Here is a 19,256-nt window from a genome sequence, read left to right as displayed (position 1 = left end):
GAGGATTCATTGTTTTGATATCGCTGTGATGGTTCCGACGCTCAGGTGGAGGCTGCTTCTTCAGCAATTTGTGAGTCGGCTACTGCCGGGTGGAGTGGAAGTTCGCAGGGTCAGTTTGGGAAGCGGATGAGGGTCGAGTTTCAGGTGGCCGGGGGTGAGGGAGCAGTGTGCCTGTTGCTGTCGAGGTGCAGCAGGACGTTGTTCACCCCTTGACGCGCAACAGATGGATGATGCGAGGTGCAGAACAAGCGGGCAGCACGGCTGACGAGCTCAGACGGCAGGCCTGCACGTATTGCACGTATGAGCCATAGATCCAGTTCAATGAACACATTACGATCGCGCTGGATGAGGAGGCACATGAACGTCGTTGAAGAGCAGTGATGAGCTGCGCTGGCATCAGTGCTGCCCTCCTGGAACCGCGGACGAGCCGCCAGACGGACTTGCCGCTCCCACAGGCTGCGCGGCGACTGCACGCAGGGCCACTCGACGCATTGGAGTGTCCGGCGGGAATAGGCTGTGAGAGCCTTCGTGTCTGTGAAGGGAAGGTTCGGTATGTTTATCCGTGTGCCGCTGCTAGTGAGAGCGGTTTAGCTCAGCTGATCACCCTTGCCGCCGTCCACCCCAATCCATACCACTTTCATCAGCGCGGATGCGCTTTGACTGTTCCGTCGCCGCTGAAGCCAGGCTAACCCAGCCTAAAGTATGCCTTGCATCTTGGTGGAATCACCTCGCAGCTGTGGATCCAGCACACGGCATGCCCCACAAACAAGGGCGCCCGCGCAGCGCCAGAGGGCCTGTTAGAGCCTACTAAGAGCAAGCCAGCAGGGAGTTCATCCACCGTCCACGCCGCAGAGCGGAGACTCCAGAGCGACGGAATGTTAGGACCTCAGGACCCTTCGCGCCTGCCCGTGTAAGACTGTACCTCCTCCTCTTGTGCGACCGTCGTCCTCCACGCTGCCCCCATATCAACGCTGCGCTCGCTGCAGCTGTTATCGACTTCCAAAGGACTCATGCCCGCAATGGCAGGTGACTGGCCTCGCGATCCCCGCGCCTACGGATCGCCGCAGCACACTGAGCCACCTGCTCCCGTGCGAACGCTCCCCAGCGTCGCTGAGCTGCTCTCGTCACGGCCCTCTGCAAACAGCAACGTTCCTGAGTACCACCACCGCCAGGAGTACTTCCACGCTCGATCCACCCCGCCTGCTGCCTCTCTTGCACCCACTACTGCCAATGCCACGCCCTCATCGTACTGGAATGCCGTGAACCGCCAAACGAGCCCTCCAGTCAGGTGAGTAGCGTGCACTTCATTGGTGTTGAACTTGTGTACTGACCCTGCCTGCCAGCCCCACAGAACAGCGCCCAACATCAACATCAACATCAACTGCAGCCAGAATCTATCGGGAGCCTGAGTTCCGCCGTCAGCAGGTGCCAAAAGCAGATCCAGCGCTTCAGCATTCGGCGTTGTCGTCTGGAGTGCACACCGTCTCTAATTCGACGGTGCAAACGCGCCAAGACTCAGCCATTGACCAGCACCGCTTCGAGACGGGCAACGACGCCCAATTGTCCAAACCTAACAATTCTTATTCTCATCAAAGCCCTAAGGACGGCCAACGTCAGCCCAGTCCGAGGCTCAATTCCCATCAACTTGCCTCATCTACTCCAGCCTATGCCCCAGCTCCTGCCCCACACCAGGGCGAGACTCTTCCAAACCAGACAGGAGCACACCCTCCAGCTCGTCAGCACTCCAAATCCGTGTCTTCGGGCGGTCCCTACTCGGCAGCGTCACCGAGGTCACATGAGCACAGCACAGAGCGCACCATTCCTGTTGACATAAGGAACAGCGCAGTTTCAAGACTCAACATCAGCGGACCTTCCTCACTTCCAGAACAATTCTTCACTCAGCAGAACAATTTTGGCACTCGGCAACAACGCTACAACGTAAGGTTTGCTGTGAATTACACCTCTGAAAACATGCCCCCCTCACAAAAACCTCGCAATGAGCCACCTACACCTCCTACCGCATCAGAAGTTATCGCTGAGCCAGAGCGATCAAAGAGTTCCCCTGCCCCCATTTCCATTTTTGAAGAGCCGCCGGCACCGACTACCAATGGAAACACTCGCCATACCGAGCCTCAACCTCGCACCACCAGGGATACCAGGGATACCAGGGACACCAGGGACCGAGGAGATGGTGAGCCTTCTGTGGAGCGCTGTCCAGGATGCAACGAGGCTTGGAGACGACCGATTCCTGATATGGATTCCGAGCATATCCCTCCAGCGGAGAACAATGCCGAATACATGAGGCTCGCGAGCAACATGATCGACAGGCTGCGAAACGAGAGAAAGAAGGCGGATGCTGCGTATGACGATTGGAAACGGCGCCACAATCACTGCTACCGACCAATGAGCCCTTATTCCACCGAATCTGTAGATGATGCATCCAGACGATCAGATGCAGCTCCGCAAGCTGAAGGATCAACGAACGGCAACACCGCCAACAAGCGCAAATCCGAAGGTCCACATGAGCCGCATTCTGCATCGAAGCAGCGAAGAGTGACCAGCACAAGCCCGGCACCACCGGTCCGCAAGTCCGGCTCACCATAAGCAACAACGCCTGAGCACTTTTTTTTCTACTTTTGACATGCGACTTTGCATTTGCATATTGACTTGGTGTTGGTGTTGGCAAAAGAAGGACATCCGTTATACCCCCTTTGATTTTCGTCTCCAATTATCGTCCTTGGCCATGCACCTTCTCGCATTGCTTGGAAGAAGATCGGAGCATGGGACAGAGTCACAAAATGGCGTCGACACATCGGCTTGCACGCCTTCGCAGTGCTATCCTGGATACCATTGCGGTGGCAAGAGCTTTCAATCTCTCTTCCATTCCTGTGTCGTTAACACCTCTTACTTCTGGAAATATACGTATTCGTATTCCACGACTCTCATGTACTAGACTATGTACGCATCTACACAAACTCGTCGTCCGGCTTGGACTTTCTACACTCCATTTGTCTCCAGTACACTACTGGAACGACATACAATGTACTTTATCGCACCTATACCCGAATCTCAAACCATTCTTACCCCTAACAAACGTATTCACATCAGCCTTGATACATCTCTGTTCTTTATGAAGCTGCGAGGAACCTTGTCCACGCGTCTATGACTTTGGGACCGAATTGTGGACCGAGCTTGGTTGCGGAAGGGTGCTCGTGCGCCAGCGCCAGCGTCAAAGCGGCCCGTAAACGAAACTCTACAATCTGCCAAGCGGGTCGACGCTAATTGCACAGAGTTCAGCTATCAATCCCCTGAGCAGCAGCACAGACAGTCTTCGCGTGCTGTTCACCGGAACCAGCCTGACTAGCTACTCAGCTGCAGTTCGTCGACGACCGATCAAGGAACATATCCACAAACTGAAGCTGCATCAGCTCTGCTCATACGGCGAGAGAATCACTCTGGTTGACCAGTCAGACCGCCCGGAGGCAGTCTAAACGCACCATAAGATCACTTGCATGCAGCTAAGCCGCCCTTACATCCTTTTGGCTCAGACAGGCTTAGCGATGGCGGTTGTCGAACGGGGCTACCCGAAACAAGAGCTCTTGGAGATGTATCCACAACGAATCAGAAGATGTCGCTCACGCTCCTTTTCCGACTGGGTGGAGATTTGAAGAAGGTGGGAAAATGGGGAATTGATCCTAGGGCAGAATGGTGTCGTGGTAGAGTGCATGGAGAGCTGACAATCTCCTGAACGAGCACATGTAGGGGTATTGGGCATGCCTGTCGCATGCAGGCCGATGCATGAGGGTCGGCGGACTCATGCCCATCCAGAACATCCGTGACTTCGACGCAGTGATGCACCTGCTGTGTCAAGCTGTCAACAATAACGGCGTTGCCTCCCCACACAGCAATGATCTCACCATCAGCCTCAACCATTTGAAACTCATCATCAGATGATTGCCTCACTTACTTCTTACATATCCATCGTTCATACCATGCGGGACGGCGGCATCTCACCAAGAGTCAACAGCTCGTCCATTTCGTTTCCAGCAATTCGGTTATTTGATATCAACACCATTATTGGGATGCCCCAGCCTGATGGATATTCATAGATGTCGATCGCGGAAGAAGACCCGCTTCAGGTAAATCGGGTGTTCGATGAACGACAAGCTTCGAACTGTATCGGTGGTTTAACGGTTTGCGTGTTGACCTGGATCTTGGTTGGTGAGATGGTAGCGGCCGTCGAGTACCCATAAGTACGAATTCGGTCCGAAACGTGACGTTGAGACTTCCTGAGCTGCGAAAGGCTAGCGCTACTAACGAACCACGCGTGAAATGGAGTTCATCACAGTTGAAATGCCTCGATGATATCAGCAACATCTTCGACAACCCAAACCGCTCCTCGATCACAAAAGCGAAACATCAATGACGAAGAGATGTCACCGATATCTGGCTCTAGAAGCCACGTCAGCCTCGTCGCGGAAGCGGCCCGTACGAATATCCGTTTCAGGGTCTGGGATCTTGAAGAAACCCAATATCCCAACATCGATATCATCGAAGTACATGAGCATGCGAAACATCAGACTTCCGATGCCCAACGCTTGACTCCTTTCCCAGTCTGGAAAAGAAACGTCAGACCCCTGGCTTACAGCAGAAACTGCACGTATGGCTGTTCAACCGCTTCCCCATCTTGGCGAGGTAGGTGCATCAGCAATGCGTTCGTGGGGATTGCGCACAGACAACCTCGTGGATATCAGGCCATCATACAATACGCAAGTGTTTCTGCAACAAACTTGGAAACGAACGATTGTCTGCTGATCTGACTTTGCCACTGCCACGCAAAGTAGTTGTGCGTCTGCAAGCGAATGGCGGGCGCAGGTGGAAGTGTGACAGGCGGCTATCACAAGTTTAACTTGACAAGGAAAGGGCACCACTTGCCATGCTAGGTAAGGCGCCATTAGTGGGGCTAGCGAGGCCCGGTGCGACGTCGGTGGTATGAATCAGGAGGATGAGGGACACAAGAGTTGCGCATGAATCAACCCTGTGCGGTACCGTCACGCAAACCCTGTCCAACGACATCTTAGCGAGAAGCAAAAAGCAACACGAGGCGACGGGATGCGAAGACACGCAGGCAGGGACATTCGCCGAAATTCAGTGACATGCTGCTGCTAACGGCTGAACACAGGATAATTCCATTCGGCCAACGTTTAACGTTTTGCAATTCACCGATCGGGTGTTGCGGTACATGTACATAGTTCTCGCCTTCCCCTGCTCAGCTCATCTTGTCCTTGTTTGCCACGGGCAGCTGACTCGACTTCTTCGGCGGAAGGCAGCATCCGTGCCTAACGCCGACAACTCCGCTGGACCATCGCGGCTACACAAATAATAGCATTAAAAGAGTTATTACAAGGTCATGGGTGCTGCGGCACGGAAGAAAGCTTGAGACAGCGGTTTGTCTTGTGTCATGTCATCGAAACATATACTGCGAGGCTTCAAGGTCACGGCTTGCCTTGAGACTCGAGCATGTAAGGTATGGTCTGGATGTTTCGGATGTTGGTACGGCACTCCTGCACGCAGGTCCCCATTGGGAAAGAACGCAATCATCCGCGGACGTAAGAAGGTGGGTCAGCGAAATGGAGACGTGTCAGTTCACGCTTGACGTGCGGGATCGGGATGGAGATCAACACAGGGTAGTGTCGTTACCGCGGCACATCAGCGTGTGAAAGACAAAGCACGTGAGGACCCTGGCTCAAAGGGTCTTGATCGCGATGGCAATACAACCTCTGCATGACAGGCGCACGCAGTGCAACAGCACCAATTCGACATTCAGGCACAGCCATTCAGCACCGTACTCGTCCTTGTCGGCGTGTCGTTCGGCCGTCGACAACACGTTTGTTGACTCTGTAAAGGAGTACGGTGGGTGCATTCGCATTGTGTTTGGGGTGGAAGAGTTTCCGACCTCAAATAGGACCTTGTCAAGCTCCAAAGGCAACCATGTCAATATTTCAGATAAAATAAGTCGTCAGCAATGTTCAACGACAGAGCTCCATCCCTCACGATATCACGATAAGCGCATTTTGGAAGCTACGCGGTTGGCTGACGGCAAAAAGCAAATAACAAAAGTAGTCCCGGCAGACATGTTCATTGGTTGGGGGTCATTGCCGGACGTTGTGTAATTTTTTGCACCTGCATAAATGGTGAGGTAAGGAGTTTGTTCTTTGCATTCGCGTTGGCCAGCAAGTAGGTGTCAATGACGAACTTGCGGTAGATTAATTGTTGCAGGGAGCGGAATGCTTTCCAAAGTTGGGGATGTTGGTGCGATCGGTGTCTGTCCTGTTGGATCGTACCGTGACTCACGGCTAATGCGGAACACGATACATCTTTGACCCCAAGAACTTCTCTGAGGGCGTGAAGGGGGATCGTCGATCTCTGACAAGCATGCAAGGGACTGTGCAACTGACTCTTAATCGACAAACAGCGAAGGTGACCAGAATGAAAGGGTCAATCAGCGATTTGACTGGATGGGATGCACCATCCGGCTACCACTGTCTATCTAGTAACCAGTAATCAGATGCGGTCTCATCGGACCTCATCGCACGTTTTGGATTTCCTCTTTGCATCGTGGTACATCATGGATCCCTGCGTGTGCGACAACCAGCTCCACGGGAACCCCAGAATCCCAGAACTCAAGCTCAACTCTCGGACCGGCCTGGTCTACGGCCGACCGAACATTATCTCAATATGGACCTGTCAGGCATGAAAAACATCTCAAATACCATTGTGCAGCATGCTCACAGGCCCCCGGCACTGCTCGCCGGCTGTCCATTTCGTAATCGCAGTGGATGTCGTAGCGCGCGCTGAATCGTGATACCCTAACGGGAACGCCGGAGATCTGGATTTTGTTTTCGAGCCCCACAACCCGCGATCCAAAAATCTGCGATACGAGATCATGGCTTGACAATAGATTCGGATCTTGGAGATTCTTGATTGATGGTTTCACACGTCGCTGCACAAGGCGTTGAGGCGGGGCGCTGATTTGCGCCGCCCAACAAATAGAGTACCTCTCATTGGGACTGGTCCTGGAACATACTAGTCCTGAATAGTCTCAATGGAAGCAATCAAGCCTTCATACGGACCGATTCATACCGCAACAGTCACATTGGGTAAGTATGCATGCTTCTCCTTGCCGTTCATGCAAGTCAGCGATCAAGTCAGGGATAAATTGAACACGGAGATGCAAGGTGTGGGGCGTGGTGTTAGTGGATATGCATGCTACGGATGTGATATTGATGTTGGTACGCGGTACGGCATTTGGGCAAGCTTGTGCAGGGCTGGATCGACGGGGAGATGACACACGGCATGTAAAGATATGACAACTGTGAATTTGAGACTGGGTTTGTGGGTTTGGAGAAGTCATGATGTAAGATTAAAAGATTTGCCAATAAGTGGTGCAATAATTTGTTGGGCACCGATTAGATGACATAACCCACACCCCTGAATTCCTTCTCCCCCATAGTAACTACATACAAAACAGTGAACAACAAAATGCAAGGCATAAGCATGGGTCAGAATTGAGTAAAACTATTGATGAAGCTATATAGAACAGTGCACAATAGTTTCTTGGTGTTGTAAGCTCACCACAAGGCAGAGCAGATTTTTTCTCCATTGTTTTCCTGAAGCTGTGCACATCTACTGACCTCTTCAATAGTGATCCTATTCCACTCTTGAATGAATATCTTCTTGAGCATTCTTTTGGTTCCATCCCAAGCTGGTTGGCCTTTGTTGGGCCATCTCAAACACTTCTTCACCCTCTGTTTGAGAACAGCCCAGCATGCTCCAATTGGGTTAAGATCAGGAGACTGTGCAGGGTGAAGGGGTGAGGAGATCCAGCAGGCATCACACAGGTTCTGTGCCACATTGTTTTTAGTTTTCATCCCATGTGATGGGTCTCCATCCTCCTGAAGTATCCTTTCTTTCTCACCACCCCCCCAAGCCAGTTCTTGGCATTCTTGGATGAGCTGGATGTTGTAACAACGCAGGCCAGTAGGGAAGATGTCTGAAGTAAGTGTGAGTCCACTACAAGGCATATGGGAGTGCTGGGACGTTGAGAACACTAGGATTGAATTCCCTACACCTATAGGTCTTGTACGAAAGGATACAGAAAAACTACTCTATCTAAACTACAGTATCAGAGTCATTAAGTATCCCATTTGGAAGGGAATCGGAAGTACCCTTGTCCAGGTGACAAGGAGGTAGTTTGCAACAGACAAGGAGCAGTGTGCTGAGACCTGCAGGAACCACATTAGTATCGGGGCGGATACGGTTGTAGGTGTTACAGATGTAGTATGGTAGCAGGTACTTGGTGTAGTAGCCCTGTGTCATATGGTGACCTGTAAGGGTATCTGTGACAGCGAGCTCAGTAGCAATGGGGGGTGGTCTTGTAAGATTAATTGCTACTGTTTCCTGGCCATTGTGTGCCCAATTATCTATGCGCTCTCGCCCATACCACGCTAGCATCCCGATGGGTTAGCGCCATTGCCCCAACACGTGACAGCCTACTTCACTACAGCACTGTAACCCCGTTACATGACCCCCTGACTCTCCCTCTATTGGTGGCAGCAGCTTGGCTTCCCACTCCTTCACCTCTGCCTCATGCTCTTCCTGTGTTTGATACTTTGATTTCCTTGGTTTTCTAGGTGGTTTTGGGATGGGAAGCATCTCTGAATCATCTTTGTAGAAGTTCAGGTTGCTCTTTCTCCACCAATTAACTGCTGCATACATGTGTAGAGTGAGGTTGATGTTACGATCTGTTGCAATTTGTGCCTTAAGCAAAGCTTGTAGACACTATTCGATTGGTTCTCGGGATGAGCAGAGGTACAGAAAGCCGTTGGGGGTTGGTTACCACTGAGCGAGCTCGGAGCGGCAGAGTTTTGACCGTGATAAACCGCCGTGATAATCAGGGGGTATCACTGAGCGAGCTCGGAGTGGCAGAGGTTTGACTGTGATAAACCTCCGTGATAATCAGGGGGTAGTCATCTAGTCAAAGACCATGGCGACTGGTTGCAATGAGTAGTACAGAGTATACTGTCTGGCTCAAGAGCAGGTGAGATTCCAATAACAAAGTTGATTGACGAGGTTGAACACAATGCCATAAGGGCAGCATGTCTACTTGCTTATATACTTGACAGGAGGATTGATTGTACTGCTCATATCAAGTATCATCAGTGACTTGATACTCGGTCCAATCGAGCGTTGTTGTCGTGACCTTGATACTTGGTCCTTGGTGTCCTATTGATCATTGTCGATGTGGGTCCTCTGCAAGTGGGTTGGTATATGGGTCTGTGACGATCGTTTGTGTACGAGATCCACGTTGTATCCACTGCAGTCCCTTTTGTTCAATCTCAGTTTGTATAACAGATATTGCAAGTGTTGATTATACTGGGTATCACTGACGCGGCTTCGCAGCTCGGTCAATCAATACTGCAGTTCCTTGGCTGCTCTTGTCTTGTTGTGTAGTCCTGTTTGTTCAGTGTTGTTTTGTGAGTTGTTCATGGATCGTAACAGGTACATGATGATGATGCAATCAATGATGCAAGCTGACAAATGGCAGGGTGATGGGAGCCTCATTAAAAGGACTGGAAGGGTTGTTGTTGGCTGCAAGCCATGTCAGGATGACACATTGGCAACAAGCTGTGCGTAAGACCTTGAACATACCTGGTGACAAAGCTTGCACAAACACAGTTCAATAATGATGTTGTCAAGCTTGGTGTAGTGTAGATGTAGTCCATTAGCCTAGATATTTGAGAGCACTTGACCACCCAATAGAGACCCATTGTACCTGACACTATAACCTAATTGGGATGGCTTGAGGGGAGTACCCTTGACATATATGTAGCTAAATCAATGTCAAATGTCACCCCTTCTACATAGGCTTTATTGGCAGGCATTGGGCAGTTGTGGGTGGGTACTTCTTGAGGTATCAGTGAAGGTGACAACCAAGGCAATGGCGGGGAGGTCTCCTTGGAGTCAAGACAAATAGCGGATGGGGCTTGAGAGCCAGTTTGGGGCAACGATCGGAAGGCTCTGAAGTGAGAGGTTGGAGACAACGATGAGGTCTGGGATGACTGAGTACTCGGGAGCTCTCCTCTTGCCAAGCTGCTTGGAGCTGGGGCCATGGTGTATTGGTGAAGGTGTTGCCAGCAAAACATCATTGTGGGATGAGCAAGTGTTGGTTGAGTATTACTTCATTATTGCTGGCCAATCGAAAGGTTATCAATAAGGTTTGAGGGGGTAGATAGGAGGGTTATATTGGCAAGTTTACTCACAAATCTCCTTTCCTGCCACCTAGATGTCCACCTGAGCAGATTCAGACGATTGTGTGAGGGTTTCTAATGACTCCAATCGAGACGCCGAACACCCGGCCACGAGCTTGATCGATTTTCTCCACGGTGCAGGGCGGGTCACTGCGTAATGAAGCGTTGCAGGCTCCTTGCAAGTTGGACCTGGCAAGTATAAGTCAGGTACACCGGAACCTGCCAACGACACCAGTCTGGGAATTCAAGAACAGCGCTCCTCCGCATTAACATCTTCTAGACCCTGTGTTGCCGGATATTGCACCAGTCCTGTTCTGAGCAGCTGAAGAAAGTCTTGCTCCATGGCCACAGCTTCGCTCATGAGGGCAAGGAAGTTGAGAACAAGATCGACGTATCCACTGTCCATGATCCACTTCTCGAGCATTGCAGCGGCGTACGCAGTCAGCAAAGAGCACACCCGCTGACCTTCAGAAGTGTTGTGTGCCGCCGAAACCAAGACATCGCGCGCAATCAAACATTTGCCTTTGACATTGATAGGCTTGGGTCACATAACACGTCAAGAACAGGATGCACATCCTGTGCGGAGATTCAGCACGCGTTCTACATGGGCAGGGAGGTGTACGACTTACCGGCGTCATGTTCACAAAGAGGAATGGTCTGCCAACAGCTCGGAGAAATAAGACAGATTGGCTACGACTCATTGTACCAGCTTGCCTTCCATACCTTTCCAGACTTTGACCGGATCATGCTGCAATGGGACTGCTGTCACTCGGCCCAACATCTGCATTTTAAGTGCCGATTTGGAGATGAATCGAGTCTTACCATCAGCAACTGGACGCCGATAGACTAAGACGAGTCAGTAGAACGACCACAAAAGCAAATAGTGAACCCACCTGAGCCATAACTCGGCGGTTTAGGCGGCCAGTGATATGTTGCACAGCAATCTCTCGCGCCTTGAGATCCACAATTGGAGTGATGCTCTTTGCAACAGTACCCTAAAAGATATTAGTATGTCTCTTGAGGTGTGCATCACCAGCGAATTTACTGTCAGGTGGAGGCTGAGATTCCACCATGCTCGGCGGTATTGATACTGGGAACACTCGTCCGCTCTTTAGGGAATAGAAGTCGAAGAGAAGAAGTCGTTGCGCTTAGATTGCTGTCCTGCGTCTACATTGGCGAGGGCAAGGCTGCTTCTGCCTGATCTCCATCTGTGATGTGTTCGCGCTTGATGACAGTCCTGTTGGAAGCTGGAGTAGATCCGAGACCACTACTGCGGCCTTCTTGCGCATCCTACCGAGTACTTGTCTCTGTGGTCAGCATGACATGCTTGCGAGCGACGACAGGGGCGGGCGTTGCAGAAATGATACGACGCTTGGAGGGTGGAGGATCTGGCGAGATTCGGGAAGTACGGGTCGAACTGGCCACGAAAGACCAACTTCGCTCTACTGAGCGGTGGGTCAAGAGGGAGGGGGGTTGCGCTGTGAGTGTACAGAGGCACTGGCGAACGCTCGACACGTTTTCTTTGTAGCTTCCCAGCGGCTTGGAGATCGAGAAGCCTATCGTGCTTGATAATGGCCCATTTTTGATTGAGTTTCAATGAACTATACGTCGCTTCGTCGACCCGCCGGCCATCTTGTACCTACGATCTGTTTGAATGTGGGTGCGCGCGTCATGGATCTTCAGATGTGAGAGCGCAGCAAGCACCATCGGTGGTATGAGAATCAAGCTGATGTCGGTGCGGTGAAGCTGAAAGAATGCGGTGAGAGTAAAGTGACAAAGCTCCTAGTGTGGACGGTTATGGCAGGGATGAGCAAGCATTTGCGGGGAGGTGGTGCCGTGAGCATAAAGTGGCAAGCGAGCGAAGCTAATAGTTACGCGTTTGCATACTCCCTAACCATCCTAAATAGCCGGCAGAGGCATTAGGAGAGCAGCCCATCTTTCTGCAACGACAGCCTGAAGAGAGGGGACAAGAGAATGGATGTGAGAGAGGGCTTATTGGAGACATAAAGAAGGTAACAAGAGACATCACTGCGAGACTAGCACCTTGCTATAAAGCGTGATAAATTCGGTCCAATTCCTTAATTGCAACATCGTCTGAACCATCGATGGAAGGGAAAGGAGGTGAAGGACCTGTGCTGGGAATAGGCGGCAAGGCCTTTTCTCCGCTAAGAGGGCGGGATTGGTCCTTTGGGAAACCTAAAGAGTGGTTTGTTCCTATGGGGCACAAAACATCTTACTCAATGGTCACTCGGTGTAGCAATGTGGTTCAGTTTTGAACGCGTGTTCACGTGCAGTCCATCGATGTCGTCATCGAGCTCGACAGTATGAATACTTGTGTACGGGCATGCGCTCCGGTAAGTCTCGAGCAGGAGAACGAAGGTACGCAGGCGATATTAGAGCCCTCGATGGCAGGGATGGATACGTTTTGGAGGTACGCAGACATTCCATGTGTGGGGTTGCAGAGCTGTCGTTCACGGTGAGTGCGGGCGCGACTAGAGTTCGGCACGTTAGCGCGTCTCCACTTTGGAACTTTCTGCTCTCAGAGCTCCGCAAGACAGCTCCGTCGCGCTTCAGCGCAGAGTGCTCGCGCGCCTTCCTACCGTACCACCGGTTCCACCTTCCCTCGCAAATGGCGGCACCAGGAGCGCGTATGCGATTGACTGTCGTGGTCGAGGCGCTGGCGGAGGAAGATGCACACGGCCAATATCGCGAATTGGCACTAGAAGCGTTCAAGGAGCGCAAGTTCGCGATGCCAGTGCGGCTGGAGGACACCTTCGAGACGGTCTGGGCCGACATTGAGCAGCGATACAAGACGAACTACCTCAATCCCCAGCAAGCGGCGACCTTCAGCATCAAGAAGCTGCAGGACGCCTACGACTGCGACCTCGACATGACCGACACGGTTGGGGCTATTTTCGAGGGCGAGCCGGATCGCAAGATGCACATGATCAAGGTCGTTCCCCACTTCATCTACCGCCAGACGTCTGTCGTGCCGGGCTCGATGCTGCGACCCTCTGGTACGCAGAAGCGTGTGGGAGACGACATCGTTGAGGGCGCGAACAAGAGACGACGCATCGAATCGCAGCAGCGACAGGGCACTCACGAAGCGCGCGACCGTTCGCCCAACCGCCCAATACCCTCGACCGAGTCACAGCAAGCCGCGGTGGAGGTCGCAGAAGATGTGGAGGCAGGGGAGCGCTCGGCAAGGTCCAAATCAGGCATGTCGCTGGTCGAGCTCAGTCGCACCAAGACTGGACATGCGCCGTTCAGTTCGACTGGCGTCAAGCAAGAATCTCCAGAGCTGGAGCAGTCGCCCCTTCTTAACGGCATCGATGCTGCGTCACCGCACGAATCCACCAGGAGACCTGTCGAGACCGCTACCGAAGAGCAATCCCAAGATCAACAAGCCTCGCAATCTCGCGCGAGCACACCGCGCGAACTATCACAAGAGGCGCCACAGCAGCCGATGGACGACGAGGTGCCAGAGGTGGATGATGAGACAGTAGGAGATATGCAGACAGCGGCCCCAGAACATGCAAAGTCGCCGCTACTCGACTCCCAGGAAGCTGCGATACACAAGTCGCCAATTTCGTCAGTTGAGGCTGAGCCTGCGCCCGCACCTACAACAAGAAGCCGCAGAGACGTTTACCAGGTCCCCAGTTCTCCTGACTTCATGCACAAGAAAGCCACACCAGACAAGCCTGCGAGAACATATGGCCGCTCGCCTCGGTCGGGTGCCGATCTCCTGAATATGGCGCGGATGCTGGGACGCAGCACCAAGGAGAAAGACACAAAGCCGAATGGAACCCACGTTGCCATTGCGAAGAAGGCGCGCGCATTCCAGCGGACAAAGCCCGATGAGATCGAGTCGACACCACAGGAAGATGCTGGCTCAGGTCCGCAAGAGGAGAGCCACGCCACGAGTGACGACGACGACGCTGATGGCGATCTGACAGCCTCTTTCCTCAATGAAGCCACAGAAGATCGGCCGAACGCTGTTCGAACACCAGCGCAAAAGACAGCCGCCAAGCCTAAAAAGCCTGGCAGCCTGAAAAAGCCGTCTCGAGTTTCGTTGGTAGCTACGCCTGCTAGCACGAAGCGTGGTGCAAATGCCACTGCTGCTGCGACACCAGCATCGACAGCATCAGCAAACAAGTCAAGTGCGAAGGGCAAGACAACGACGCTTTCTACCTCATCGAAGGGCGAGAGAGTTTTAGGTGAAGAAACAATGGCGCGCATGGAACGCTTGGAGAAACTGCTCAGTGCATCTCAGAGTACCCCCAAGCGCCAAGGCAATGCAAGTTCGCCAGCACGAAGCGGCAGCGTTGGAAGTCAAGATCAAAGCAATAGAACGTCCCCCGAGGTCAGGGTACCGGTAACAAAGAAGACGGCGGCGGCCGATAACCATACCGAAACCATCAATGCTAGACTCGCTATCCAGCCCCCGACAGCGCAAAGAACACCACTGAAGAGCCCTGTGCCATTACCTTCAAGTATCAAGAAATCGACTCCTATCAGCTCGATGACATCCAAAGGCGCAGTAGAGACACCGAAATTTGGGAAAGCCGATGTGTTCAAGAAGCCAGCAGTCAAAGTACGCGAGTCACCGGCGCCGTTATCTTCGGTGAAGATTGCGTCAAATGTCACCGCAAGAGGAACACCACGGCGAAGCGAGGTACCTCTTCCTCCCAATGTGCGCCATCTTCGTCGCAGCAGTAGTTTACAAAGCTCACCACTCGCGAATGGCGATACCGAGACGAACAAGAGCAGTCCTTCTGCGCCGATGAAGAAGCCTGCAAATCTCAAGAACGCCACGCCAAGCTTAGCTGCAAACCGAAACAAGAGTCCTGTCGACGATCCTACTGAGCCAGCACCGACTGCAAACCCCATCAATGGTGCTATCGTAATCTCGAGTGCCAATGAATCTTCTACAAATTATTCTTATTCTGGGGATGAAGAGCCGCGTGATTCTTCAGAGCGACGTATGGACGGAACCGTCGAAGGAGTGAGTACTTCGGCAGAGTTGTCAAGATCTGTTCAGATTGACGATGTGACAACACCACACGAAAATATTGGCGACGATGATGACGAGGCTGATGAAGAAGTTAAACAACCAGAGAAGCTGATCGAGAATGTAAGCCTGGAGAATACGCAGGCTGCCCCTCCTCAAACTCAGGACAAGCCACCATCCGGACAGATTTCGACTCAAGCTGCACCTTGGGGTGCTGAGTCATGGGGCTTCAGCAGCCTAGGCCAAAAGGATGACACAAGTGATAATCTGGAGCAGGCTCAAGAGCCAGAGCCCCAAGTAGCTACTGCTGCAGCACCCACATCAGAGGACAAAGGTTTTGCGGAGCAGGAGATCTACAGTACAGCTATCGAAGACAATGCTTCCAGATCACGCTCTGCTAGTGTAGCTGTGTCAACACGCTCTTCACCGGCCGTTTCCCGGCGGCCAGCACGCTTCTTGAGCCACTCTCCCACACCAGATGCATCAGAGAGCGAAAATGAATCCGATGAAGCCTCGGCTGCGCCTTCCCCAGCTGCTTCACGACAGGCAAATGATAGGGACGAAAGCGAGAGTGAGTCCTCGTCAGACAGTTCGCAAGACGAAGACATCGAGATGTCTGACCTCCCTACCGAATCAATGACCGACTCGAACGCAAATGCCGGACCTCCTTCTTCACCTCCTTTGAACGGCCTCGCGAACTCTACTGCCATTGCTCCAGAGACGAGCCAATCCACGCCTTCGCAGATCAATGGTCCTACGCAACGAACGCCAGTCCCGCCACCTACACAACAGTCCTCACAGGCTCCACGCTCTAGCCAGTCTGTCTCTGTGCAAACAGCAGATCGTCGGCGGTATACAGGCTTCCGGAGTCTGAGAGAACAGCTCGCGGACACCAAAGCTGCACAAGCTACAACACAAAAGAAGACGTTTGATCCGCGAACAATAAGCCTAGGCAAATTAGCGAAGGGAAAGCCACCTGTAGGCTTTGGAGGTGACGACGACGAAAGCAGTGATGACGAGAGTAGTAGTAGCAGTAGTAGTGACAGTAATTAACGCGATATGAGCATGGCGATCTAGTGTATTTTAGGTTCGCATCTTGCGCGTGGCAATTTTCGGCGCACGCATCTTGAAGGCATTTCTAGGCATCATAGTAAGCGTAGCGTTATCAAAGTATAGCCAGGAAGCATCGTCTTTACTTGAGAGGCAGCTGCCCTTCTCCATATGCAGTTCCTGGGAATTTTGAATTGAAGCCGCCGCTTCCCTGCCGGCCACAGTCAACAGCGACCTTACCTCCCGTCTTCATCTACATAATCCCGACATGGAGTTCGCCTTTTCCACAACGGCACGGTACACTGACAACAAGCCCGCCACTCCTTACGCCTCCTCCAGTGCTACTCCCACTCAGTATCGATTCCGGATCACTCGCCCGCATACCTTCTCCCACAGCCCGCAATGACCGGCTTCATCGACCCTGCTGTTGTCTTCAGCCAGAGAGACCAATTTAACCGATCCTTACGTCCGCGTCACTAAAGTCCTGACCGGCGGCAAGCAGTGGAGTGCTAGACCGTGGGCTTGCTGTTCACCCAAGTCCCCTGCACGATATGTCGGCCTGGGAACCTATCGACACATTTTGCGTCCTCTTCTACCTCTTCGACTGTTTCGGCGCGCATCCTATACTACAAGCCGTGCAGCTCCAGCAAGTGCGAGAGGAGTACAACCTCGAAAGTTCGTGCAACGGCGATATCTTCAAGAGCCTCTACTGCCTGTGCTGCTCGCTCATGCAGGCTGAGAAAGAAGTGCAGAGACGGAGTGGCACAGGATTTGGGCGAATGGTGTAATCAAGGAGGGGTTGATGGGAAGGGAGCTGTAGGGGAGCTGTATATGGCGGAGAAGATGGTAATGCCGGAAGCTCCACAGTAGGCAGCGGATCAGTGAGGCAAGTCTTGCGCGCCTCGCTGAGACTCTTTGCAGTGGTGGTTGCGCTGACAACCTTTAGAAGGACGTTATCGCACGTTTGGAAGTGTTGCGACGTGGCACCGCAGTCGGTTTGTTCTTATGTTCGAGCATACCCCCGCAGCCCTAATATAAATCATTCTTTACAACTCACTAACGAAATCTTATCCATTGCCAAGTGACAGTACGATGGTCTTGAGTTCTGACACTTTAGCTGGCTGAAGTAGTTTTGCGACCTTTGCCGTTTCGGATCGCCTGGACACAGCCATTCCGCCAGCAACACAACGTCAAACGAGCACTTTAAGCGCCTTGTCTCCTCAAACATTCAGGAAACTTTCCACGTTCTGAGAAGGAATGGTCCTGAAGACAGCACCTTGCTTGCTTTGGCGGCCGTAGCCATGCGATTGGTGCGCTTACAGCCTGGCTCGAAGCTCTGCCTGTCGCCTCACGCTCATCGCTGTGTCAGTCGCGTTCTCCCGCAGTAGCTTTCAATGGATCAGTTGAGGTCCAACTGAAGGATCAAACATGTCGCAAGCGCTATATTTTGACACTTCTGGGGCATGTAACGCTATTTCCGGACATTGAGTGCCTCGCTTGACAGCTGATCAAAGGTATAAGTGTTGGCCTCAGGACCATGTCAGGCAACCCCGAACGACCACAAAGTATCGGACTCCACGTTCAAAGCACCTCTCCAGTTCTACATTGGTCTCAACATCGGCGCGCGAGCTCGACAACATGGCTCCGATACTCCACATCTTCACTGTACTTATCTGTGAGGTCTCCCCTTTCCACAACATGATCATCACTCATTCAACATAGTCTCATTCCATGCCGCTGCCCGAGGCACGCAGTTCATCACCGGCCCGTGCACATCCGACGCCGACTGCGCATCCGCCTGCTGTGGCTTCAACAGCGGTAAATGTGCAGGACCCGTAGTCGCCCAAGAGAGAGACGGAGGATGCGGATTCGGCAATGCTCAGTCCAACGATGACGCTGCGAAAGCGATTACTGGGGGAACTCCTACGAACGCACAGCCTGAGCAGGCTGCGTCTGTGCAATCGACGTCAGCTGCTGGTCAGGTGGCGCCAAGTGCGATTACGAAAGGAACACAGTTCATTACTGGAGCGTGCACGAGAGATGCTGATTGTGCGTCGGCATGCTGTGGGTTCAAGTCTGGAAAGTGTGCAGGGCCGGCAATTGCGCAAGAGAGAGATGGTGGGTGTGGGTTTGGGGACGCGCAGCCAAATGATAATGCGTTGAAGGCCCTAAAGAGACAAATTGTTATCTGACGCTTTCAAAGAAAAAGGTTTGTTGCTAGTAAAAGGTACAATTGCAAAATGACAGAGCCTCGATTGATTGATTGATTGGTTTAACGTCCTATCTGAGTCTAAGACTATGGAAGACAAGAGGAGCAGTAGCTCCTCTGGTAATGCAAAGATTTAGTTACATGAGAGTAAGGTCAATGGAGGTACAAGGGATGGTAAGGGCTCAGGCCCAGAGCAAAGATGCTGGAAACAAAAGAAGTACAAAACAAACAAACAAAGGAAACAGAGGGTGTTGTGGCATCACTATGCCTGGTCTTCAGATGACTGCCCAAGATGCCACCTCCTTGTGCCAACCTTGGTCCTGCTGATGAAGTCCAAGGTGGCCTTGATGCCTTGTTTGGTGTGGAGGAGGAGAGGAAGAGTCAGCTGTACCTTCCCAAGGCTGTCCTACAGGATTTCCCGGTCTGTGTTCAGCCACTTGCAGCTCAGGAGCAGGTGCTCAGGAGTCTGCTTGGCTCCACAGCTGCAGAAGGGGTGCTCAGTCTTGCCAATCCTGAACAAGTAGGCCTTGTTGTATCCATGGCCAAGCTTCAGCTGATAGAAGGCACTGGCAGTCTCTCTCCTGGTCCCTGGGGGAATCCTCAGTCTCTTCCCAATCCTCCAGCTGTACTGGGCAGCTTGATTGATTGATTGATTGATTGATTGATTGATTGATTT

The 19,256-nt window shown here is 52.3% G+C and overlaps 7 protein-coding genes across 7 annotated transcripts; 6 read left to right on the top strand and 1 right to left on the bottom strand.

The window, feature by feature from the left end:
* Window positions 1–850: 850 nt before the first annotated feature.
* Window positions 851–2,692, top strand: BU25DRAFT_156888 (uncharacterized protein). The gene is made up of 2 exons (XM_033700683.1): window positions 851–1,288; window positions 1,344–2,692. Exons 1-2 carry the CDS (start codon window positions 1,011–1,013, stop codon window positions 2,602–2,604), a joined length of 1,539 nt encoding a protein of 512 aa, XP_033558473.1. The 5' UTR covers window positions 851–1,010; the 3' UTR covers window positions 2,605–2,692.
* Window positions 2,693–4,101: 1,409 nt separating this feature from the next.
* BU25DRAFT_157048 (uncharacterized protein) lies at window positions 4,102–4,862 on the top strand. Its single transcript, XM_033700686.1, has one exon. The coding sequence runs from the start codon at window positions 4,362–4,364 to the stop codon at window positions 4,818–4,820; it is 459 nt and encodes a 152-aa protein (XP_033558472.1). The 5' UTR covers window positions 4,102–4,361; the 3' UTR covers window positions 4,821–4,862.
* A 51-nt stretch (window positions 4,863–4,913) lies between these two features.
* BU25DRAFT_156893 (uncharacterized protein) lies at window positions 4,914–5,574 on the top strand. The gene is made up of 2 exons (XM_033700684.1): window positions 4,914–5,128; window positions 5,183–5,574. Exons 1-2 carry the CDS (start codon window positions 5,006–5,008, stop codon window positions 5,381–5,383), a joined length of 324 nt encoding a protein of 107 aa, XP_033558471.1. The 5' UTR covers window positions 4,914–5,005; the 3' UTR covers window positions 5,384–5,574.
* Window positions 5,575–7,490: 1,916 nt separating this feature from the next.
* Window positions 7,491–8,046, bottom strand: BU25DRAFT_157034 (uncharacterized protein). Its single transcript, XM_033700685.1, has one exon. The coding sequence runs from the start codon at window positions 7,929–7,931 to the stop codon at window positions 7,632–7,634; it is 300 nt and encodes a 99-aa protein (XP_033558470.1). The 5' UTR covers window positions 7,932–8,046; the 3' UTR covers window positions 7,491–7,631.
* A 4,398-nt stretch (window positions 8,047–12,444) lies between these two features.
* Window positions 12,445–16,374, top strand: BU25DRAFT_476412 (uncharacterized protein; the record flags this gene model as incomplete). The annotated part of the gene is made up of 1 exon (XM_033710952.1): window positions 12,445–16,374. Exon 1 carries the CDS (start codon window positions 12,655–12,657, stop codon window positions 16,372–16,374), a length of 3,720 nt encoding a protein of 1,239 aa, XP_033558469.1. The 5' UTR covers window positions 12,445–12,654.
* Window positions 16,375–16,897: 523 nt separating this feature from the next.
* BU25DRAFT_413536 (uncharacterized protein) lies at window positions 16,898–17,351 on the top strand. Its single transcript, XM_033707055.1, has one exon. The coding sequence runs from the start codon at window positions 16,923–16,925 to the stop codon at window positions 17,157–17,159; it is 237 nt and encodes a 78-aa protein (XP_033558468.1). The 5' UTR covers window positions 16,898–16,922; the 3' UTR covers window positions 17,160–17,351.
* A 414-nt stretch (window positions 17,352–17,765) lies between these two features.
* BU25DRAFT_374082 (uncharacterized protein) lies at window positions 17,766–18,666 on the top strand. Its single transcript, XM_033704055.1, has 2 exons — window positions 17,766–18,046; window positions 18,094–18,666. The coding sequence occupies exons 1-2, from the start codon at window positions 18,010–18,012 to the stop codon at window positions 18,561–18,563; spliced, it is 507 nt and encodes a 168-aa protein (XP_033558467.1). The 5' UTR covers window positions 17,766–18,009; the 3' UTR covers window positions 18,564–18,666.
* The last annotated feature ends 590 nt before the right edge of the window (window positions 18,667–19,256 follow it).

This window comes from Macroventuria anomochaeta (assembly GCF_010093625.1).
Source record: "Macroventuria anomochaeta strain CBS 525.71 unplaced genomic scaffold BU25scaffold_31, whole genome shotgun sequence".
Taxonomy (NCBI): domain Eukaryota; kingdom Fungi; phylum Ascomycota; class Dothideomycetes; order Pleosporales; family Didymellaceae; genus Macroventuria; species Macroventuria anomochaeta.
The sequence above is the reverse complement of the archived record's forward strand: the minus strand, read 5'-3'. Positions and strand labels throughout refer to the sequence as shown.